Raw genomic sequence first — 25682 nt, forward strand, 5'->3', positions numbered from 1 at the left:
CATCGACTTTCTATAAAGGAGGAAAATACCCAGATTCATTTTTGCTTCAAGTAGGATGTGAGGGGTCTAACTAAGGGGTTGTCATGATTCTGAATCCATTGCAAGCATTTTGTTTGCACAAAAAACTTTCCTTGGTCTAGAAATGGCCACACAAAATGATGGTTTAGTGATGAGTCATCACTTTTAACAGTTTTGTGGGTGTTTTTGGGGGCCATTTCTAGCCCAAGGAAAGTTTTTTGTGCAAAACAAATGCTTGCAATGGATTCAGATTCATGACAAACCCCCAGTTAGACCCCTCACATCCTACTTAAGCATTTTCTGGGTATTTTCCTCCTGTATAGAAAGTCAATGGGAGCCCAACTTGATATGGATAATTCTATGGGTAATTTTCTAAATAAAGTTTGGTACCCAAGGCTAAAATCCATTGTTAGGTCCTAAAGAAGCGCTTTTATCGGCTTCGTTTTGATTTAAAAAAAACAGGGTTAAGCCAACACACTATATAAGATCAGAATCTCTGCAATTTTTTGTCGAGCCGCTACCTTCTATTCATGAATTTCCATTCAGTATGAAAAGATTTGCAGTGTCTTGATAGTTACTTCAAATAGGTGATCTAACACACTAACTAATGTAAACACATGTTGAATCTAAAAGTAAGGCCTTTAATGGTTTGTATGTGTATAATAATATTATATACATTGGACATAATATTAGACATATTATGTCCAAAGCTGTAAGAAGACACTATGGTAGGTTTACTGTGGACATCTGTTCCCTTCCATAATTACTGTATTCAATTATACAGTCACACCTGGGAGCTATACAGTACAATCACAGCCTCTTATAGACCTTGTCAGTGGATTTGTGTTGCTAGGGAACAGCTAGGGTCCGAGTTTAGTTCCTGTCAGCCACAGATATTCAAAATATTGCAAAAGGTAATAAGCTTCCAACCATTTAAAATGACAAAGGGTCATAGGTTGAGCACCTTACCTTGGTCAAAAATTGTGCCATTTTGGTGCTATTTTTTATTTATTTGGATGATTATTATAATTTCTTTCTTTTTACCGACCCTCTGATGCCAGACATGCCATGGATCAAATTGAATTCCCCATCTCTGGATGTTTTATAACTTAACTTGTAGTCTCTTTTGAGTGGAAACCCTTGGATGTTCAAAACAGTGACTTTTTAGGATTTTGTCACAAGCTCCTTTGATTCGTTCAGTATATAATATAAAACACACAGACAAACTTGACGACTTATGCAATATGGCAGATCTATGCTCACAACACATTGCATCGTGACACATTGTGAGCTGGTAGATCTGCTCTTCACTCTACTTTTGTGTGACACTGTACAGTAGTATGAAGAATTTGGAAATAATAATAATAAAAGGTCTTACAAAGTTGAAATATGGAAAATTGGAGGTTTCTGCTCTGCCAGATGTAAATTAGTAGCCTACCTTGTGTTAGGCAGTATGTTGGACATTACTTCTAATGCAGTCTGGTAGAGTCAGTGGTGTAAGCAGGGGCGTCACACCAAATTCTGGGCCCTGGGTACAAGGATTCACTGCGGGCCCCCCATGAATGTTAATTATTGAAAAATTGCAGATAAGCTCACAGCGCGGCACCGAGTGCCGCGCTGCTATTTTTGAAAAATCGTGAAAATGTGTGCAAGAAACCTATGTCAAGGACCCCCAAGATGATATGTATTTGGCCACGGACCCCGATCTCAAAATATTTAGTTCCAGGGACCCCCAGAAGCAAAATTTGAGTTAGAAATATTCTCTTAAAAAATATATATATTCAAAGATTTTCACACATTTTCACAACTTTTCAAAAATAGCAGATCTACAAGCTCGCAGCGCGGCACTCGGTGCCGCGCTGTGAGCTTGTATATCTGCTATTTTTCTATAGATAAAGTTATTAGGGCCCCTCCACCTTGGGCCCCAGTAACTCAGTCCCACTTTCCTACCCCTTGTGACGCCCCTGGGTTTAAGGTAACTAACCAGTAAGACTCCCTAATCGGGAGATAAGCGACCGTTGGTCGCTTATCTCCTGTCACACTGCTGACATCAGTATGACATCACACCGTACACAAACTTTGTACTATTTGTACTTTACTTGAGTATTTCCAATGTTCAGTACTTTTACTTCTACCCCACTACATCTCAGAGGCAAATATTGTAAATTTACTCTAATACAATTATTTGACAACTCACTAGTTACTTGGATTTAGATTGTAGATTTTGATTATTATTACGAGAAATACATTACCCTCTTCAGCCCTATATACAAGCTCACAATCCGTAGCGATGTGACGCATTGTGGGCTTATAGATCTGCTATTTTCAAAATATGTTTATAGGTCTACATTTGAAAACTTGAAATGGGTAATAATGAGTACTTTTACTTTAAGTACATTTCGATACGTTTTTGCACTTTTACTCAAGTGCATTTTGAAATCCAGACTTTTACTTGCAACACAGTATTTCTATATTGATACTTTTAAGTAAAACATATAAAATATTTTAATCTTGTGTCACTACCCTACTGAATAAATGATAGAATAGAGCTGAGAGCTCTGAGAGGCAGGGAGATTAGAGGCTGAGTCAAGACTCTATAGAGTGTGTGTCTATATTAATAATGCTTTTTGGACTACATCTCTCTCTCTCACACACACACACACACACACACAGAGTGAGAGAGAGAGAGAGAGAGAGAGAGAGAGAGAGAGAGAGATCAGTGCCGGTTTTGTGTAGAATAATTTGAGTATGGAATAATTCATAAATCGTTCGACTGGAAAGGGAACCATTCGGTAGTGATATTTTTGAGTTGTAGTTCGTGCACGCTCAGCCTTGAAACGGGACGGATCTGGCTGTCAATCAGGTGCGCCGCGTGAACGTTTCTAACGAACGGCAGCGCATTAAATCGGGAATGTGTGCAAGGACACCTTTTCCAAAATTCTAAATATATTTAAGCCTCGATCTTTCGGCTACTGTATGTTATTTTTAACGAAGCCAGTCAAGAGAATTAAGAAACAACTCTGCAGTGAAAATGTGGCAGCAGGACTGTTCACTACCAAACCTAACGAGCGTTTACTCTAATTACTAAATATCCCTTTGATTTCGCCCGACTGCAATCAATTAAATCAGTCACAGCTTGTAGCTTATTGACGTGGCATACATATTGAAAGTTGCCTGTGCGCTTTTCTTTTTAGTGCGTCCATCGCACGACGCAGCCTATATAGACTCCTATGGGTGTCGCTTGCCGAAAAATAACAAACGCCGCCGCATTAATAATTATTGTCATCCTGAAGAGCAGTTCTTGTTGTCGGCTGCTGGATGGACGCAGCATATATCTCAAGCAGACGCTGTCCGTGGTGCTGCTGCCCACGGAGCTGTCCATGGTACTGGTGCTGCATTCAGCCCCTCCCCTCCCCAGCAGACATCACAGCACCAGCACGTGACGCTCCTCCTGCATGTCTCTGCTCTCTGACAGTCAGATAGACGCTCAACAGTCAGGGAAACACATCCATTCGCACCTCGTCTATCCTCTCAAAAATTACTGGATTTCCCCCGCCGCCGCCGCGCTATGCCGTTGTTGTTTTAAATTCACTTTATCGAAGAAATCAGGAGTTGGAGACGGAATATTCAAAGGTAATTCAGCCCTTTAAGGTTGACTTCATGTCTTTTAGATTTTTTTTTACTTGAGTTTGTGGAAAGTGCATGGACCCGCAGTCTCCTCTTTTCTGTGATGCTGGTGTGGGTTCACTTGAAAGCAGAGCTTAATTTGAAGGTTTTCACGGAGGATTTCAAATAGCGGGCTGTGAAGTAGACCAAAAGAAATCAACATTTCCATGGTCTCTGGAAGTGCAACCCTGGTGTTTATTTGCATGCAGTCACGGTTTATTTTCGTAGTCTATAGAGTTTAAACATAGTTTAAAGTCCGCAATAAACAACCGCGGAAAAGTGTAACGTTACTTGACTACTGTACATTGAATAGTCTACTGTTTTGAATAGATTAATTAAGGCATATATGATATATGTATCACGGGAAATGCGACAATTATGATCTAATTTAAATGTAAAAATCACGTAACGGTAATTAGCCAACCTTTTAACTTAAACCTGTCACTTTTTGCTTTTTGGTCAGGTTTGATTTGATATGATCTATGCAATGCTGCTAAGAAGAATGTGCATTTTTGCACACAAAAAAAAAACATAAATATGCTTAAATATATAGACTACCGTTACATTATTGGCATTTGTCTTTGGAGATCGTGGAAATGTAGTCGGAGGACTGGATGGTGCTCAGTAGACCTAGTGCTAGAAAACGATAGTGGTTAGTTGTTCTTTGAAATACTATCCTAAAGACAGGATGCAACTCAGGCTGAAGCTATACTATCTGCCTAATTAATCACATTTTGAAGGGAAAAGCAACCCTTTCCTGTCATTCTGGCTGAAACATGTCATGCAGAAAATGTAACAGATATTTTCCTCTGAGTACAGTCAGTCTTGCACAGATTGTGCACCGTGAACCGAAATGACGCACCTTTTCTTCTTGTTTGGGCTCTTGGAAGTACGAAGGCCAATACATAATGTCATGGAAAGCTGCTAATTATGTTTTTCACTGTTTTCAGAAGTTGTTGAATGGTGGTTTGAGGCCATTAATAATCTTCTTCTTTTCAATGTGAGGCTTTCACATTTAGAGAAAGAGAGGGCAGCCCACAGTAAATTTATACCAAATTACCTACACTCTGACCAATTAGGCCTATGTGTTTTTTTCATATCAAGGTCCATGATTTATTCACATTTGAGCCATGGGCCATTTGATGAGATTTAGCCTCTCAGACTCAAAACGTAGAATATCATTATCATTGGATAATATTTTGTCCACTATTCCATGGTAGGAGAGGTAACAGGCAAAAAATAATAAAAATAACTTGTAATATCTTGTAAATTAAGTAATGCAGATAATACAATCATTTCTCTCTCACTCTTGAGAGTGAAAAATAAAACCAAATGGACCCGCAAGGGGACATGTTACACCCTCAAGAGTTAAAGATTTATAAGGGTCCATTTGGTTAGCAACTCTCCATTATTTAGCTGAGGACCACCTGGAACCCCCTCAAGGACCACTGGTGGTCCTCAGACCACTGCTTGAGAACCACTGTGCTAATATATTTTGTGAAATGTGCATGATTTTCCATTCATGTGAACTGAGGGCTAGTGCATGCTTAACCACTTATACCCTAATAATAGATCATCAATTAATTACAAATAGCTAAAACCGCAGATCTACAAGCTCACAACGCATTGGATGCTGTGAGATCTGTTGTTTTCGCTTTAGTTTAACATTACAAATAAAATCTTTAACCTTTTTGAAACCTTTTGAATGTTTTTGTGTTTGAAATGTTTGAAAATGTGAAGCCAGGTTGAAATTGGTTAAAGGGATAGTTCCACCCAAAATTATTATTATCATTTTTTTCCTATCGATTATGCACCCCATGGACACTTGAATTCATTGATATTTGGTTTTGTTCCTAAGCCAATAATGTGAGGAGACTATTTGTGTCTCCATAGGGAACAAAGCAGGCTCCTTGTGTCTCCATAGGGAACCACTGCTGGTCATCAAATTATTATTATTATTATTAAAAACTATATCCATGAATTCAAGTCTCCATGGGTTCAGTAGTCGATAGAAGAAAAAAACAATTTTGGGTGAACTATCGCTTTAAGTATCTACGTCAGTGTAACTAATGTAATTTCATCTAGTTCCACTACTGTAGCTCTGTGCTGTATTAAAACCTTGTAATCTGATATATACAGTATCTGATATAAATCCCTGCCGTTATGACTTGAGACTTGAGGTTAAAGGTCTGACAAATGTGGAATATTGAATTCACATATCCAATGTAAAAGCATATTTGTATTGCATATACTGTAAATGTGTCTCTCCTTTGCAGGTATAGCTTTGGGTCGAGGACCGCCTAGACAGACAGACTGCTTGTTTGGCTCAGCGTTGCTCCATATGGCATATTTTCACATGGAGGATGCAGGGTGAAGAAATGCCCCGAGCAAGGCTTCCACTTGCCCGCCCAGGACCGTTGGCTTGAACATGAAGATTCAAACTGCCATCTCAACTGCAGAAAAACCGTGCGCGCACTAGCTGGCACCGGGAGGAGCCGTTCTCGTAATTACATAAATTAGTCCAAGTGTGCCCAATGGATATTTCAATCCCTGTCACTTTGCTCTAAATAGCTATGGCAGGCAGGACCTTTAAACAGTTCAAACTATTTTGGCGCTGAGTGTGAGGTTTGGCCATTGGCCTGCATAGTGAGGTAATGATATTCACTCCAGGAGATTAGTGTTGGCCAAGCTCGCTGCTATGCAAACAGTTTATCCTATTTAGTCTTTTGTTGTACAATGCATCAGTTCATACCAAGATATCCATGCGGACAATCAATTATATGCCTACTAGTCTGTGTCAACCCCAACACATATCTTGTCTGAGCACAACACTATAAAAACCCAACCAGTGCCCAGTATATCCCTCTATCTAGACAGAACTCTTGGGTCACACCATGGTTTTAGCAATGCGGCATGGTGCCCATGTCATATGGGCTGGCCTGCTCATTTGTTGTTTGGTGGAGATTGGCGCATGTCTAGAATTTACAGGTGCAGAGGGGCAGTGGGCTAGATTTCCAATGTGGAATGCATGTTGTGAGAGCGAAATGAGTTTCAACATGAAAACCAAGAGCTCTCATGGGTTGCTAGTTTACTTCGACGATGAGGGATTCTGCGACTTTTTAGAACTTCTCATACATAACGGTAAACTCAGCCTTCGTTTCTCCATCTTCTGCGCTGAGCCTGCCACCGTCCTGAGTGACACGGCAGTCAATGACAGCCAATGGCACGCAGTTACAATAAGGAGAAACTTTAAAAATACAACTCTAGTGGTGGACAATGAAGTGAAATGGGTCGAGGTGAAGTCGAAAAGACGGGATATGACTGTCTTCAGCCATTTGTTTGTTGGTGGAATACCACCGGAATTACGATCCGTGGCGTTGCGTCTTACATCTTCAGCGGTCAAGGACCAGGTACCTTTCACTGGATGGATAACGGACATAAAGGTCAACAAAACGGAGTCAGTGATGGTCAACAGTGATGGGGTGATAAATGACCTCTGTGGTACTGCCAACATGTGCTTAAATGGAGGAGTCTGCAGTTTAATTAATGATGAACCAACATGCGACTGCTCCAGGACGGGCTTCCAAGGAAAGGACTGCAGTGAAGGTAAGTCTCTGGATTCAGTTTGAACCATAGCTCTCTACGGCCCATTCATAGCCTGTTAACTCAAAAGTAACATGTGCTGATTTTTTATGGGAATTGCCCTACAGTAAATGTAACCAGCCTTCATAACCCTAAAATAATGCATTCCTTCTTTCGTTTGGCTTAAGACTACAGTATGTGCTTGTCATAAATTTAGGGTTTGTGCTGTTGACCTGTGATGCAGTTGTTTATATACTGTAATGAGCGAATCTCCTGCAAGGCCTCGTTAACAAAACATACAGGTGTTTCATCCCCAAATGTCTTCCACTCATCTGGAACAGATCTCCGGGGATTGGTTGCCCTATGAAATTCCATCTCAGATGGCTTGCTGCAAATGTACCGAACAGGAATAGTCCGTTCTCGGTTCCAAGTCAAGTGGAACAAGCTTCGTTTTTTACTCAGTTATTGAGCACATAAAGAGAAAGGCACCAAAAAGACGCACATACTGTAGCCTAGAGTAAAGTAGGGACATAATTAATGAGTTGAGTCTTCTGTGCCAGAGGCCAACGATAATTCTACCCCTTTCTAGACTTGTTTAGGTTTTAGATGTAGCTACAGTACATACCGGTATATGGGAAGTGGGAGGGGAGCACAATCGTATAGTCATATCAAAAATAGGCCATCAATTATTTTAGTGAATTATATAGACTAAATGTTATTCATAATTCCATCTTTTTATGTGATTTTCTTTAAAATGGGAATAAAAGCGAATAGGACTCAAAATGTTCCAATACCTACATTAACTTAAATTAATAATGTGTTTTAACTTATTAATACTGATCTGATGATTTTTATATTGTCAGTTTTTGCAGTTTTTATAGCAGTTTTATGTAAATTAACTTAAATTAAGAATTAATCAAGTTATCGTATGATGGTCCAGTATTCTTTACATGTTACATGTTTACTGTCAGCAAAGCAAAGGTTTATGATGGTTTTTTGGTTATGATGGTTATTCTTTTAAATAATTATTATCAACAACAACATAACATAGTAACTTCATTGATCTGTTCTGTCTAGCAAGTGAGGATCTTTTATGTACAATTGTTTTTTTGTTAGGAACGTTTCTGATGATAATGATGATGGTTAATTTGTTCAGTTGTCTATGGATAGTTTCTCTCCGCCACAGATTTGAGGAGAGTTAATGTCCCACCAATGAATGTCGCAGGGTGAAAATAAAGTTACAAGCAATTGAGAGGTACTTAAGGTCTTCAGTGAATGTGTTTTACTAGACATACAGTACATGTAGGTCTACTAGCTTGTTTTGGGCCAGCCAACTCAGTCTTTTCGTCCCTGAGACACATGATGTTTATCTCAGGACGCTCTGATACTTGTATCAAATGTGAATGATGAAAATGCCAAGCTAAGATTAGCCTCTTCCATGCATGCTTAAATACCTTAAATATCTCATTGGGTTTGACTGAATGACTACAGTACCAAGCCTTATTTTAGCCACTTTACATGCTGGGCCCATAAGTAATTTAACAATGCGGATGAACTAAATTATAGAAAAGGTGTGACATCAGAGACCTTTTTTTCTTTATTCCTTTTATTTCCTTGATTTGGTGAGCTTTTTCAAGTATAAAACAAATACAGCACAAATGTCCATAAAGTATAATAGATAAGAATGCAAAGTGTGCATTCCAGTGGTAATATGTCCCCTAGTGCAGTGGTTCTCAACCAGTGGTCCTTGAGGGGGTTCCAGGTGGTCCCCAGCTAAATGATGGGGAGTTGGCAACCGACCCTTATTGAGAGTTTAGAATGAAACCAAATGGATGGGTCCATTTGGTTTAATTTTTTCTCTCAAGAGTTAAATTATTGTTAAACATCTGCATAATTTACTGCATTACTTAAGATTACTTACAATTAGAGCATGTTGATTATTATTATTATTATTATTATTATTATTTGTCGTTTGCCGGTTACAGTATCTCTCCTATGGCGCCACATCAATACGCCATGGAATTGTGGACAAAATCATATACAACGACAACAAAATATTCAATGTTTTGGGTCTGAGAGGCCTAATTTCATCAAATGGTGGTCCGTGGCTCAAACGCCAAATAAATAATGGACCTTGATGTGAACCACTGCAGTAGTGGTATTTGGATGACAGACTGAAGACATGATTTGATGTCATTACGTTGAAAGGCACTAGTCCTCCTCGTACTGTTGGCTTATCATACATGACATTCATGGCTGTCACTGGCAGTAAATGTTGTTGAACTTTAGCAATCAAATTACCCTGTCGTGGTGCCATCAGTTCTGACCCATTAAAACAAACCCCCTCTCCCAAAGTGACCTTTTCTGTCTTTCCTAAGATCCATATTTTAGCTCAGATAAGGGCGGTAAAGCTGTGTTCCTCTAATGTCTCCCTGCTGTGTAAGAGACTCCAGTGAATGTCCTCAGGCATAAGGCAAATGCTGAAATTCACTAGAAACTCTTTCATACCACATGTTTAACTTGCATGCAGTACAGTATGTACAATTAGAGACAACTATAGATTACTAGATGTCACTGGTACATACACAGGAACAGGCCATCCAATCCATCAACACTGTTTAGATGTTGTAATATGAGCTGGAAGGAGATGAGGATGTGAGTTATTGTGTGAAGCAGGGACCATTGTTATTGCAGGCATTTATTTATATTTATTTTGGCACACACAGCCAACATGGCTAACATTTTTTTTTTAACATATTGGTCAATGGGGGGGCGCTACAATAAGAGTTCGATGGCAGATTTTACACTTGGTTGCGTGCTGAAAATAGATGATCTACAAGCACACAATGTGTCGCAGCTAGACGCGCTGTGAGCTTGTAGATCTACTATTTTCAGATCACGTTCTACTGGATCTCTTCTCCTCTAGTCCCTCCCTAACATTTTAATGTAGTTTTTATTTGTTGACAAAATTGTCAATATATTTAGTCTTAGTTTTAGTCATCATAGCTTAGTTTTTATTTTGTTTTTATTTAGTTTGTCAGTAAAAAGGTAGGTAGTTTGACAAACATTTTTCCACATAGTTTTAGTCAACGAAATCAACACTGCACTGTGTCCTATTTGTCCTACAGTGGTGAGGTGACACTAATAGTCCGGATGTTCGACATATCAAACTATTCAGCCTCCTGGATCCAGGTTTTCCATTCCATGCCATCCAGTGGAAGCTCTATTATCCATTTATCATTATTTTGACTGTATAAATTGGTCAAAATCAGAAACATTATCATCTCCATATACAAAACAGCCCCTGCTAACTTCACAATAATAGTTCCGAAATCAATTTTAAAGGTCAGCTCGGATATTATTTACCTGAAATGAGCAGGGTTATTGTCCTCTGAAAATATAAGGTTACTATGACTAAGTGGTAATGTACTGTAGAAATATATATTGCACCACTTAGTATCTAAGGCTTGGCGCCGAGCCAATTCAGAACATCAACAATCATGACAACAGAATGGAATTGGCAGTGACAGCAACTGTATACCTTCATAACTTCAGAATAGGGTTAGTGACTTATACATAATGCATATATTCTTTTTAAATCGATTTTGATTTCATGTCCTTATTGGAAGGTGGACAGTAGCCTAATGCAGAAAATATGTTATTCCACATGCATGCACACATTAACACGCACACACACACACACACACACACACACACACACACACACACACACACACACACACACACACACACACACACACACACACACACACACACACATTGGAGCTTAGCTCCTAGGAGCACCGCTCAAAAAAGGTCATTTTGGGGGTGAACTATTCCTTTGCTGACATTTTCAACCAGTCTGTGTCCTATCCCTACTCAATGGATGAGTAGGGAGACCACCTCTAACCACTACAGATGTGGTGCTAGTTATATTGTATTAACTCATTCCCTGCCAGGCCCGATAGTCCCGAGATTATTCCAATGTCTTTCCCCGCCAGGCCCGATAGTCCCGAGAATTAAAAAAAAAAAAAAAAAAAAAAAAAAAAAAATCAATTTTTTTTTTTTTTTTTTTTTAATTTTGACCCCAAAAAATGGAGTAGGCATGATAGCAATCGCGAAATTTCATGTTTAACCCCCATAGCAACCCCATCTTTCAAGCATGGTAGCCATTTTGGCAGCCATCTTTGTTAAACATAGTGGCTGTTATCTCAGGAATGCCTGAACGGATTTCCATTCGGATTTTTTTGTTTGAAAGCTGTGAGCAAGGTGGACACACGTGGTGCATTATCTAGGCATGGGTGTGCATGATCCGTGCACACCCAATTACATGGAAGTCTATGGAGACGAATGGCAGGTGGGAGTACGGAGGTATGTTAAAATGGCGGTCAATGTGTTAACATATTGTTAAAATAACGTTTTATTCATTAAAATATGTTTTGAAGCTATAAGCTCAAAAACATTCAAAGTTCAAGGCACGTTGCATGTAGATGGGCTCCTATCGGTCTATTATTACAGTCTATTATGAGGCGTTAAGATGGCAGTTATACAGCTTGGAGGTATGATGAGGAAGCTAGTTGCTGCATCAAGAGAGAGATGCAATAGTTCTACTGTATATCACATTTAACACGCTCAAGCAAAGCAATATTTTGATACGAGTTAGTTGTTTAGTGTTTCTGATGTGTCAGCTTGCTTTTCTGGGTTGTTGGTTTGCTAAAAATATCCTCCAGACTCCAGACAAGCTAAGTTTAGGTTTTTTGAACCGGGGAGGCTTTCTGTGACAACGGGTGTCTGATACTGTTGTGCAAATAAACACTGTCTGATGCTCAGACAATGCAGTATGCTGTTGGTTTCTCAACCTTTTTGTGAGATAAACATTAGGACACAGGCCCCCATTTTTGTTATGTTTAGTTTCTAGGCACCCCAAACTACAGTGTTGATTTTGACAGGGAATTTTGATTTAGGTTTAGTCATACTTTGTTTTAGTCAAGTTTTAGTTGACTACAGTTGATTTTGTCAACAAAGAATTATTTTGGTGGGCCTTGATAGCTTCTTAATGGCTGATTTTACACTTGGTTGCAGGCAGAAAATAGCCAATGTACAGATCAGCCAATTGTAGATCTGCTATTTTCGGAGCACAACATCCAAGCACAACCAAACATAAATGACTTGTCTTTTAGTTCTACTGCATCTCTTCTCCACTAGTCCCTCCATAACATTTTAGTCTAGTTTTTATTTGTTGACGAAATTGGCAATATATTTAGTCTTAGTTGCGACCATAGGGAGCAGTTACTATCAAAACCTCCGCCTCATGTCAGTCAGTGAGTTAGTGAGTCAGTCAGACAGACAGACAGACAGACAGACAGACAGTCACGCCTCATGCCATGCTCCATATATGGCCGTCCTTGTCCCTTTTATGCCCATATCGAGACCCCTGCATGTCATAAATATTAAGCCCTGTATAACGGTCGGACTACACCAAGGCTTCTCACACGTGTCAGCAGACTCCTCAGGTCTCCCGCACAAATACTCCCACTTCTCAGATTCTAATTTCTTTAAGCAAATTCAGAAAAGCATCAGGCGACCCCTCCACATTTTGGGGGGATCCCTCGGGGGGGTCGCTACCCCCAGGTTGAGAACCACTGCTGTATAGACCACATGAACAAATATCCAGGTCTGACTTAATGCACTGACTGCACACAGTCTGCTGTTGCCCTCATACTATCTTTATACATCATCTTTATATAACTCGACGGTTCCCCTATGCCACTGTACTGTATATTACAGTGTGTCAGCGATGGGGTTTTTTTTTTTTTTTTTTTTTTGCATCTGGGTTGCATTAATTACCCATTCCCTGACACTGTTTCTTTCCCCACAATTTCGGTGTCTGTTTGAGCACATTGATGGTGTCGTTAAGTCAGCATTAAATTAAAAGAACAGGGGAGGGTGGGGAGTGCACAGGCAATCTGTGCCAGATTGTTATTGGCTGCAAAGAGGACATGCAAGTTCATTTGGTTTATTATCAAAGGATCCTTAAATGAAGAAATGTAATTACACTGTAGGGCATTTTAAAACCACTGGAGACCCATCTTTTTTTATAATACATAATGCTCAATCATTTCTATTTTATGATTATGTGGTTGGCGCCTCACTTTACTGTGAATTAATGTTGATTTTGCCACCCGCATTAAAATGCGCTTTCTGATTTGTTAGTGTCTGTTCCTCACCTTGATGTGAAACCTGCTTATCTTCTGTGCAAGTGTAACCAAATGAACCCTTACTGGTTATTTGTTTACATTTGTGTTTAAATTGACAGGATTTTGTAAAATAGTACTGGAAAAACATCCCAGTATTGCTTTGCTTTCACTCAAGGCCTGTCCATACTCTCTCCGAAACCGAACTTTTCGTCGGAAAGGTCTGGTTCAACAAAATGATGTCACTCGCGACTTCTGAAAAGCATTTCACAGAAAAAAAATCGCTGGTTTCAGAGAGACTATGGACAGGCCTTCATGTTGTTAAATGTTATAAGGAAACAAATACGAATTTTAGTGTGCTCCTCGGAGCACAGGTCTCCGCCAGGCTGGGTTGCCTACCCAGGGCCTGAAAACTGTGGTCATAGCCACTTGGAATGGGATCAGAAAAGTCTAACGTATACGTATGTTGATCACATGACCCCAGAGTAGTGAAGCGCGGGCCAACCCAAACCTGCGGGTACCCGCAGGTTTTGGTCGGCCCGTGCGAGGTGGTCAAAAATGTGTCACTTTTTTGGCGGGCGGCTTCGGGTGCTTCAATAATATATAATGCGAAGAAAGGGTCCGTCTCTATGCTCACCAGCCAAGGTGGCTAGAATGAGCCACTCTGCATACCGGTAGCTGGTCCCTAAAAGTCAGTTACTAGTGTGTCATATAATTCTAATTTAGTCCATTGTACTTCCTGTAAGTAGACTTAAAAATAATCCCAGTTGACCAATCATATTACGTGAGGCTCTTATTTTGAAATTGAGAGGAAATGCTTCTTGCAGATGTTATTAACTACTTGTAGCAAGTTGCAGCTCAGATGGAAGCAGACACCACGTGGATTATATGCAAGGTTTTAGCTAAAGTTCAAGTTTATGATATGAAAACCATGCTCCTATGACTTAAACAATGTATACCGTTTGAAGTGTGTTGAACTCGTTGAACCTCTGCAGCATTAGGTGAGTGGACTGGTTAATTATCTTATGCTGGCTTGGCTACATAGCGCTGCAGTGAAAGAGGTGTCTTCCTATTTTGTCTTGCACCAGCGACTAGGCTACTGGATCTGCAATATCGCTCTTAATTTAGCGTTGTGCTCCGTGTGCATAGTCCACAGGATTGTTGTCAAGCAGTCTGTACTGTGTGTACCGGTAATGTGCTCTAAATTATTCGGGATTGGCTGCCTTTCCTGTACAGAATAAAAGCTGCAAGACATGTGTAATGACGGCGGGCAAGGCGGGTTGTGAAAATTGATGCAGTGTTGTGGGGCGGGATGAGTTGTGTCAAGTTATTAATCATGAAAAATCAAACCTCGGTTCGAACTGAAGCGGTGAATTAGAGCAGTTCCAGATCTATGTTTTTGATTCAGATGGGTCCCAGGGACATTTTATGAGTCCCGTTTTTACTGGTGTGTGTGTGTGTGTGTGTGTGTGTGTGTGTGTGTGTGTGTGTGTGTGTGTGTGTGTGTGTGTGTGTGTGTGTGTGTGTGTTTTTTTTTTTTTTTTTTACCGCAACGTGCTCTCTCCCTCTCTCTCTCTGTTTTCACCATGCGGTTTGTAAGTTTCACTTTCGGTTTAGAAATCAGCATCGCTTGCTCTGTCTGTCTGGCTCTCTCGGCTCTCTCTCTCTCTCTCTCTCTCTCTCTCTCTCTCTCTCTCTCTCTCTCTCTCGCGCGCGCGCGCATGCGCAGATCCTGTTCATACTGGTGAGTGAGTGAGGACAAGGCATGGGACAGACATGAGCATACATTGGAAGCGGCTAGTCACCGCTTCAAAAACCTGACCCGCGCATCACTACCCCAGAGATAATGCATTTGCGTGAGTTTTAGACACAATCTGTAGCAGCAGTAGCAAAGGGCTAGAAAATGTAATCTGGCACAAACAAATGCCTATAAGTTGTCCAAAAAATCTGCCTCCTGGTGGCGCTATAACAGGCCATACTCCTCCAGGGAGTATGTGTTCACAGTTTCATGCCGATGGTTGCAACGGTGCAGGAGATTAGCTGTACACAGATGGACGGACAAACATACACACCTGCACGCGCACACACGCACGTGCACACACACACACACATGCACATGCACATGCACACGCACATGCACATGCACATGCACACAAAGGAAGACGGACAGGGGAGAAAACGTAGTCCCGGCCACGCCTTTGGCGTCGTGGAGACAATTATCTTCTGTGAGTTCTTGCTTTGCTGTCTTCTAGGCTCCAATGTATGCGGTGGAACCTATCTATGTACAGGTGTAATTGGGGTGGGAATAGGTCTGTCCCTGTTCCAAACATGACACTGTATCTATTCTGAGGATTATGACACAATGTGTAATAAGCTGCCCTAGGGGTACTGTAAAAAAACAACAACTGCAAAACAAAAGCTAATTATTTGAAATCTAGCATTTGTATCGTTTTGAGTCTAATAAGACGTTTAGGACAGGCAAGAAGGAGTTCTAAACATTCGCCCTTGGTCAAACATCTTCAAATAGAGACATAATCATTAGTGTTTTTTTTCTTATTTCATTATTTTGGCACATGGCCATGAATACGAATACGCTGTAATATATGGAGTGTAATCTTGGCTATAACTGTTTCTCTCAGAGTTAAAATGAACACTTTGGATTTTACTGTGCAGGCAATACAGAAGATAGTCTTGGAGTCAAGTTCTCTAGCTGTCACTATGATATATACAGTACGTGCATTCCCCTTTTCCTCGATTCTTCTTCCTTTTGGCATTTTTGCTTTAGTTCAGATAGGTCACTGTACAGAGACCGGAAGCCAAGATCAGGGAGAGAGGAGAAATATTTGAGACAAGAAGAAGGGAGTTGGATTCAGACCACCGGGGTCCTAGCATCACAAGGAGCATAATTTCACTGTCAGGTGGAAACCTTGTATGTTTAATGTCCATAACTGTGACCTTTTCAGAAATTGGGAAAATATAACCTGTTTTCCAATGAATCCAATGTAGTTAGTGTTTAGTCATAAACTTGTATTAATACTTTAAAATTGGTTCAATATTCAGTATGACAAAGTAGGGCATTAATTTAAAGAAATAAAAACGAAAATAAATATGGAGATGAAAGCAGGTCTTTGCAATTACTGGCTGAGCCACCGGGCACCCCTGTTATGGCCTGGTTTTTGAGATCACAGAAGTTAAAAGTCTGTTCTAATGACAGCAAACAATTACAATTACACCATTTAATCAATAGGAAACATTACATTATTACAATAATTATTATGATTGGTTGATTTCAAAGGTTCCAGTTTTGATGCATATAAAAAGGCTATAGTATACCGGTAGCTGCATAGGGTAATGTCATTTGGAATACAAATCTGATTGTCCTGAGCCCCTCCCCCTTACATAATGCATACGTTAATGCCTAGCTTAGCTTAATGCAATAGTCCTGTACAACCATACTGTATTATAGCTTCTTCTGACCAACCATTTGATGCTGCCTGCAACATGTGGCCATTCAAGCTAAACAATGCTCAAACATGACAGTATTTTATCTATCTAGAAGTGGAAAGTCCAGGAATGTACTGTATGTCTGTTTCTTTCTGTCTCTCTGTCCGTTATATTGTATGTCTATGTATCTCAAGAACCATTCTTGCGATCGACTTCACTCTTGGCAGGTGTTTTGCTGAGGACCCAAGTGAGTGCAGTGTCAAGTGTGAAGTCGATTGGATGAGCGGTTCACCAGAAGCCCAGAACACGCACGCTTTCCGAATGGCGGCCACACGCCAAACGGGCACTGCACTAGTCTATCTATAAATTCCAGGAATCCCTGTGTGTCTGTCTCTCTGTCTGTCCGTCCATCGCATATCTGGAGAAACAGGCACTCCTAACAACCACGCACGAAATGGGCACTGGTTAATATAAAAACAAAACACGCCCGTCTACAAGACAAAACAAAAATCCAATAAATAAAACTTGCTTTCTTACTCCCCAATGACACAAAGAAACATTGCCAAGGTTACGGGACCCAGGATAAGCAGTACTTCAGCAGAGCTAACAAAAGCTCATCGCTCCAGACCGCCACAAGGAACGAGTTAGAAATGAATCCTTACTCTTCTTCATACTACACTACACCAGCAATTCCCAATATGTGGGCCTTGAGGATATTGCAAGCAGGCCTCCAAATTGTATTTTTTCTTCAAAACCTTGACAAATTAGTTTTCATTGTGATACCGATACTGCACTTAGAGTATACTATTGTAGTTCATTGATCGAAGCAGGAACACAATCGATTGATTGATCACTAAAATAAACACACATCGGCGCCCGGTGGCTACTGGTCCAGGCGCATACCACTTAGGCATTGCCACATTGGCATGGGTGCCTGGCGGCCAGTTCGATTCCCGATCCGGACGACCTTTGCCGCGTGTCACTCCCCACCTTAGAAAAAAAATAAAAAACGCGAGATGCAGTATCTCATTTTAGATATAATTATAATGTTTGTATATAAAATGTTACTCCCAGCCAAGCTGTGTGTCTATATGCTGTGTGTTTTTGGGGGTACGCTTTCAGCTGTTTAATGTTTACCAGTGCCAATCTATAGTTGCTATAATTGATTCCATAGGCATCACATAGACCATTTTTGACAAATCTGTGCATTTTTGCGGCAAAGTTAAACGTTTTAAGAGCTCTTGAAGAGGTTTTTGGCAATGTGGGCCTCAATATACTGATCCCAATATACTGTATTGGTCAAAGATTGGTATGCAATGGTCTCTGTGATTGTAATGTTTCTCTGTTAGGCGATATGTCCTCTGAGGCTTTTTTCCTGGCTAAAAACACCAGGCGCTTGCATGAGATCGCTTCCAGGCGTCCACGTTGAACATATTGTAGCTCTCGGCAGGCGGAGGAAAGCACCACGCGTGCATGCACGAGCGCAAGCTAAATGTCCAGCCCCACGCCATGCTGAGCTCCCGTTATAAACAATTAAAAACTGTGTTGCGCTCAGGAAAAAAGCATCTTGGTGGACGCAGCACCTTAAGCTGTTGGATGCAAAGATGGGTTGTCTCATGCTCTGGTTAAATTACGTCTTGTGTAATGGTGAGGAGATGTTCAACTACTGCCAGAAAAGGTGTTTGAATTTGAAATTGTTGTGAACAAAAATCTAAAGTATTCATCACTGCCCAGTTATTATATTATCTCAGTTACTAAGATGAGAAAATGCGGATACATTTATGTTCTTTGCAAGTAGATTTTCTTTGGTTTGTCACCAGTCATCCTTTGGTGAGTGAGACCTGAAACTGGAAGCATGAAAACTGCATTGACTGTGCCAGTAGAAAAATCCATCAATATAAAATGTATTAAGATTAAAGAGTAGTGTAAAATCACTACTTTCAACCTTCTCCCTATTTTGTGCATGTCATCATGGGGCTTTTAAGCCGTGACATCATTTTGTAGGCAGAGGAGAACTCTGCCCCCAGAGCATTTTCTCTCCCTCGCTATTTCAACAGATCCGAGACAAAAATAACGACTAAAGTATAATTCTAACACTTTCCCTTCAACAACAAAGAGAAGAAAAATGTGTAAATAGTAAAAATAGTAAAAAGATTCACAGAAACTGGGGGCAGAAATTCTCCTCTGCCTACAAAATGATGTCATACTTAACAGCCCCATAGACTCAAATGTTAGTTCAATTCATTGGCCAAGTGTGGGACAGACATACATACATACTGTACATAGATACATACATACAGACAATGCCAGATCTAGGAGCGGTTAGCACAGCTGAAAAACATTTTGAATAGGGCTTTAGGCGTTAAGCTATGTTTCTTTCCACTATCCTGGTAGTATACTATAAGCTCAGCAAAACTCTGAGATTTCTGATCCTATACACGTCAAACTGAGGCAAAGTACACATACTGTACATCGACAGAATTGCATAGTATTTTGAATTTTTTGAAATGTACCTTTCCATTAAATCATTTAAAAGCTTTTGTATTACTTTGATCAGATGAAGGGATTACGGGATTTGCCACCAGACCTATCAATCTACCTTCAAACAACAAATTCCACCTCTCTCTCTCTCTCTCACTCTCTTGCACGCACGCACGCACGCACGCACGCACGCACGCACGCAAACACACACACACACACACACACACACACACACACACACACACACACACACACACACACACACACACACACACACACACACACACACACACACACACACACACTCCTTTGTTTCTGGTGAAACAATTACATAAGTGCACTGCTCTGTGCTTGATAAGAACTCTCTTCTCATTACATGGATGCACTGCTCAGTTCCACGTTTTAACATCACCAAATGGAATCATGTTGTGTGTTACATATACAGCTAAGCACAACAGCTTGCATGGCTAAAAGTAGGACAACACTAAATAATATAGATGGACCACTGTATTTTTTTAATACATCTTTTAATGAATCATACATTTCCATGACGCTCAGCTTACTGAGCTGATGAATGAATTGATGAATAAAACAATGTACAGTAACATAGACCTAATTGCACACATTACAGTATATAGGCTACACCCTCTGTGTACAATTTGAGTCAAAAGGGTAGCCTAAAGATGTTACAAAGATAGTTCATAGAGGATAGCCTAAACCCCTGTCTATACTTCGACCGAAACCGAAGATTTTGGTCAAAAGGTCCTTTTCGACCATAAAATGATATCCCTCGCGACTTCTGAAAAGCATTGGACCGAATGAGAGTTCGGAAATTTGCACGTCGGAAAACACAATTCACCAAACCGAACCGAACAAGTATAGACAGGCCTTTAGTGTTAAATTCAGTGGTCGCCAAAGTACTCAACCACAGTACTTGAACGCTCACTACAGTGTGAAAGTTGTTCTGTCAAATTTGTACATGCTTTTAAAATACTTATTTAATTAATTCAAAAATACAAATTCAAAGGTACATTTTCTTTTTAATATCAATGCTTTGCAAACTGTGAGAATTTCCAAAATAATATCAATTATAGTGAAACAACAAGCTCATGGTGCAGTGTTTTGAGCTTGTAGATACGCCATTATATTTAAATAGGGCTTAAGTGGTTTTGAGGTATCCAAAAATGTACAGATACTGAACAGATGTACTGAAGTACAGTACTTAACTAAATGTACTATGTTACTGTGTACAGTATACTGTAACAAGTTATGAGCTGTCAGTTTACAGTGCTGTATGGTGATGTACCAAAGCTTTGCATGCCCGTTATAATGCTTTTATCACTTGTTTATACGCAGTGTACAGAATGCATACCATGCGCTTCATTAAACGCCACAGCAGTTTAATGTATTTAGATGTTTGAATAGGCGTATGCGTCACAAGCTCTTTCTAGCTTGGAAGTGAAACGACAAAGATTATTCACATTTCTGTGTGTCATGGTGACATCAAGGACTAAGTGAGCAGGTCCACAGCACAGTAATAGATGTGCCTCTGCTTTTTGCAACGACATGGTTATGTTCAATTTCTTATATCCTGCTCTCTTAGTAAGTAAGCAGTAAGGTCATAGTGTTCAGCAGCACATCAGCATGAACAAAATACTCTTTGTGTGTACCCTGTTTGAGATTTTGATCATGGCTATGATGTTAATGTGATTCTTGAATGTGCATATTGATCAATAATGTTTCGTTGTAAAATTGGAAAATAAGTGAACAAAATAAGTGAACAAAGACAGTAAAGAGCAATTATACTATATCCATCCCAATTCACATTAATATTGGAAATATTATATTCTGAACTACTGAGCATACATCTCAAGTACAGACACGTTGACCGTAGTTTTTCAACCCAAAACCTAATCCGGTCTTTAGTACAGGCTCAGGACAGGATCATTCCCACAAAGGGTCATGGAAATGTGTCTATCCCTTCTTGAGTTATTTTGCTCACAGACAAACTAACAAATATTGCGGATCTACAAGCTCACAGTGCTTGGATCTGCTGGATCCCAGTCAATGAAATGTACTATGGATTCCCTCACCTCATGTTCTGCACTCTCATTGGCTGTAGCTCTTTGCTGCTCTTGATGCCGGCACCGACACTTTTCATACCGCATGATTATTTTAGACTCTCTGACAGACAGGCCCACATATTTAGCCTGCGAGATACGTCTCAGGCATCTGGGAGGCATTGGTGAGTGTCTCGTTCATGCTCAGATTGAGTCTTTGAACAGTATACACATAGCGATCAAGGCACATGGGAGTGAGCACTGATTTGCGTCAGATCTGGGGCTTTTGGCAGCGATATCTCAAAACTGTCTGTGAGTGGAAGATTGCGTTGTCTGAACTCAGCATTACACACACAGCACAATCCTGAACGCTAATGTAGTATTCATTGACACAGAATGTTGTGTACGTGTGCTGTGTCCCAGACTGACATCGCTGAAGCCATTCTGGCTGCTGGTGCCACCCAACAGCATGCAGATCAAGCATTTTCTTTCGGTTTCTGCTCACTTTATTTAAATCGGTACACACTATGTCTAGACTCTAGAGTCAGGTCATCAACATGGATCTGTCACATTTTGTCGCTTATCTATATATATATATATATATATATTATTTGGATAATGTTTATTGTTAGCACAACCGACGGAGCAGGGAAAAGTAGAACCATAGAGTTACCCCCCGGCTCCACCGAGCGCGTTGAGCGTCGCGTCAACGTCAACGCAGGGAACGCTCCCGTTTTAATCAATGAAGGGTGCTCCACTGCCGACGTCAACGTCCGCGTCGGACGCTCAAATTCGCCCGGTTCATTTTTTGACGGCGTCCGACGCCGGCACGACGCCATCATTTTGGTGGAGCCCTAGCCTTATAGAGTTATAAGAAGAATAGAGAGGGCACCAGATATCCCCGCCCGTCCACTTGTATTGAGTTGCTCACCCAGCGCATGAAGCGTACTTCCGCGTCGTGAAACATGTGTGAAACGTGACATAGTGGGGCCTAAGTGACGCGTTTTGCATCATAGAGTTTGTTCATGGACGCGCTGGGGCTCCAAGTCACTTCCGCTATGAACGTGCAGTCAATACAAAGAAGCCTACTGTAGATGCGTTCATGTTTCTGGCCCCATCTGTAAAAAATCTGCAGTACCTCAAACGGCCACCATGTCAATTTGGCAATTTGGCCCTCCCCCTGGTGTCTGGGGGCTTGAGTAGAACAGATTCTTTTCAAGCAGGGAATACATTTGCAGGAACACCGCACTGTGACAAAAAGGACAACTTCCGGGGAAATTCACATGTCCCACCTCTCTAACCACTCTCTGCCTGATATCGTGACCAGGCTTTTCTCTTCGCAGATGAGTAAGCCAAATGCTATTGTTTGGGAGCTTGTCAATCAAACTGGCAACGCCCCTCTTACAGCATATCCTACTTAATCATCAATTTAAACAAAATTGGGACCATAATTTAACAAAACGCATATCATGGTGATTGAAAGAAGACTTTAAACTAGTGACTGGAAGCATAAAGTATTAATGACAATGTTCAATGGTGGAAAACTGAAAATACAGTAGTATAGAGCCCTGAGGCACTCCGGTCAGGGTTTAAGAGGTTAAACACTCCACATGTGACATTTAGCTCAACATTTAGAGCTGAGAGAAAGAAAAAAATATATATACTCCCCAAAATGACTGATAATAATAATCTTTTAATTTGTTCTAATTATGTCTTACATATTTATGATGTTTTCAATCCATTACAAACTAAGACAACTAATGTTCTGACAATCTAATAAGATCTAATAAACGTATAGGTTCCGGACGGAACCATGTTTATTTAATACCGGAGGACAAGGTCCCCCTATGGGATAACCAGCGCCATCTGGCGCTGCAACAGAGTAAAACTCATAAGCTCCCGTACGAGAAATATCATTTGTCGGTAGGGCTGTCAATCACAAACGAGGGCACCGCCCCCGAGTGTATAAAAGCCCTACGGGCTATCATAACTTCCTCTAAAGCCGCACCTCTGCGCCCGCAACTAGCGAACCGAGGGGCTTTATTCGGGGGACCTTGTCCTCCGGTATTAAATAAACATGGTTCCGTCCGGAACCTATACGTTTATTGTCATACCTCCAGACAAGGTCCCCCTATGGGACTCATATACTCCCCGAGAAGTCATGAACCGACAAGACTGTCGTGCACACCGACCACACCCGGAAAGGAGGTCCTGTCAACCGACGTGACCCCTTTCAGGACTGATCCGACCCAGACCCACAGGGCCTGGGCGTGTTCAGACAGAAAAAAGAGACCCTGACAGACCGAGGCCCGCCTTATGCACTAAGGGCAGACACAGGTCCACCTTATAAAATTGCAATAAAATAAGGGAAAAACTCAGGGTCCCCCCCCACGTATCCTAGAGACAGCAGCAGCATGCTATCTCCGGAAGGGGAGAGAGCCGCCCCCCTACGTAGTAGGAAAGGCAGCAGCACCCAGAACCGTATGCGCCATAGCAGAAGGCGCAACGTCCAGGTGATAGTAGGTCGCAAAGGTGGACGGCGAAGACCAATTCGCCGCTGCACAAATCTCCTCAATGGAGACACCTTTGGACAAAGCCCAAGAGGTAGACACACCCCTAGTACTGTGGGCCTTAAGTGCTTCCGGCACTTCAGACCCAGACCGGGTGTAAGCCAACCTAATAGCATCCACAAGCCATCTCGACAGAGTGGGCTTGGACACCGCTTTCCGTTGACGGGCATTCATGACCACGAAAAGCTGAGAAGTAGACCTGCTGTCCACCGTCCTATCACAGTAGGCCTTCAGGGCCCTAACTGGACAAAGACAATGGAGACGCCTATCCTCCTCTGATGCAAACGGAGGAGGATGGAAAGCCGTCAAAACAACAGGTTCCTTCGGGACCACCCGGTTCTTAGGAATAAAACTCAAATGAGGTTTGAGAAGAACCTTGGAGTCATTATTGAGAAACCTCATACAATCAGGGCTCACAGAGAGCGCACGAAGGTCGCTCACACGCTTAGCCGTAGACAAGGCAAGCAAAAGAGCTGTTTTGAAACTTAAATGTTTCAAAGAGGTCCTCCCAATCGGTTCAAAGGGTACCTTGCAAAGGCCCTCAAGAACCACTTGTAGATCCCAAACAGGAAACAAGGCTCTGGTCACAGGTCTCAAATGGTCCACACCATGCATGAACTGGACCACCTCAGGGATTTTAGAAAGGCCTTTACCTGCCACCCCCAGGTGGCAGGCATCAATAGCCGCTAAATAACCCCTCAGTGTAGAGAACGCCAGACCAAGGTCCAGGCGGTCCTGCAGGAAATCTAACACCCTCTGGGCCGAAGCTATATGAGCCACCACAGGTGGCTCCTGTAGCTCACACCAGTCCAAAAAGGCATTCCACCTTCCATCATACACAGCCCTAGTAGAGGGGGCTCTAGCACTCTGAATAGTGGCTACAACCGTCGGTGAGAAGCCTGCTGCAAGCAGGTTCTCCCTCTCACGGGCCAAACCCACAGGTCTAGGCCCCGTGGGTCTGGATGGAAGATCTCGTCCCCTGCCTGGCGCAGCAGATCCCTGAGCAAGGGAAGCTGCCAAGGGGGTCGAGAGAGCAGTGGGGTGATCAGAGACCTCCACACTCCCCTGGATGGTGTCACCAGAAGAACCTCCTGGTTGGAACATCTGATCCTCTCCAGAGTGGGAAGAATCAGTTCCAGGGGTGGAAACGCGTAGAGAAGACCTTGTGGCCATTCGTAAGCAAACGCGTCCATCCCCAGAGGAGAAGGTCCCCTCACTGAAAAGTAAAGGGGACACTTCGCGTTCTCCTGGGAGGCAAAGAGATCGACTCGCGGTCGACCGAACCTGGAGAAAATCTGCCTCACCACCGCAGGGTGGAGAGACCAATCCTCGTAACGAGGCTCCCCCCTGGACAACAGATCGGCGCCGCCGTTCTGAAGGCCCGGGACATGGGAGGCTCTGATGGACCTCAACCGAGGCAAGCACCAGAGGGTCATCTCGCGCGCCAGCTGATCCAGCGTACGCGAGGAGAGGCCGCCCTGTTTGTTGAGATAATACAGGGCCGCCGTGTTGTCCGTCCTGACCAGGACATGGTAACCCCGGAGAAATGGTTCGAAATGCTTGAGCGCCAAGTAGATCGCCATTAACTCCAGATAGTTGATGTGGTACTCCAACATGGCCTGGGTCCAAAGACCCCTGGCTGAGCGCCCCTCGTGGGTGGCGCCCCA

At 41.8% G+C, this 25682-nt stretch overlaps 1 protein-coding gene across 12 annotated transcripts in view; it reads left to right on the forward strand.

The window, feature by feature from the left end:
* Nucleotides 1-6578: 6578 nt before the first annotated feature.
* LOC308296571 (neurexin-1a) overlaps nucleotides 6579-25682 on the forward strand; it is a gene marked incomplete at both ends in the record, with an annotated part of 488347 nt that continues 469243 nt past the window's right edge. For 8 of the 12 annotated variants that reach the window (XM_080739872.1, XM_080739878.1, XM_080739879.1 and 5 more), the window contains one exon: nucleotides 6579-7290. In XM_080739872.1, coding sequence (XP_080595998.1) covers nucleotides 6579-7290 — 712 coding nt within the window. The remainder of the gene's footprint in view (nucleotides 7291-25682) is intronic. The other 4 variants (XM_080739873.1, XM_080739883.1, XM_080739874.1 and 1 more) reach the window with 1 other exon arrangement.

The sequence above is a fragment of the Nannobrachium achirus genome, assembly GCF_963921795.1.
Source record: "Nannobrachium achirus genome assembly, chromosome: 13".
NCBI classification, from domain to species: Eukaryota; Metazoa; Chordata; class Actinopteri; order Myctophiformes; family Myctophidae; genus Nannobrachium; species Nannobrachium achirus.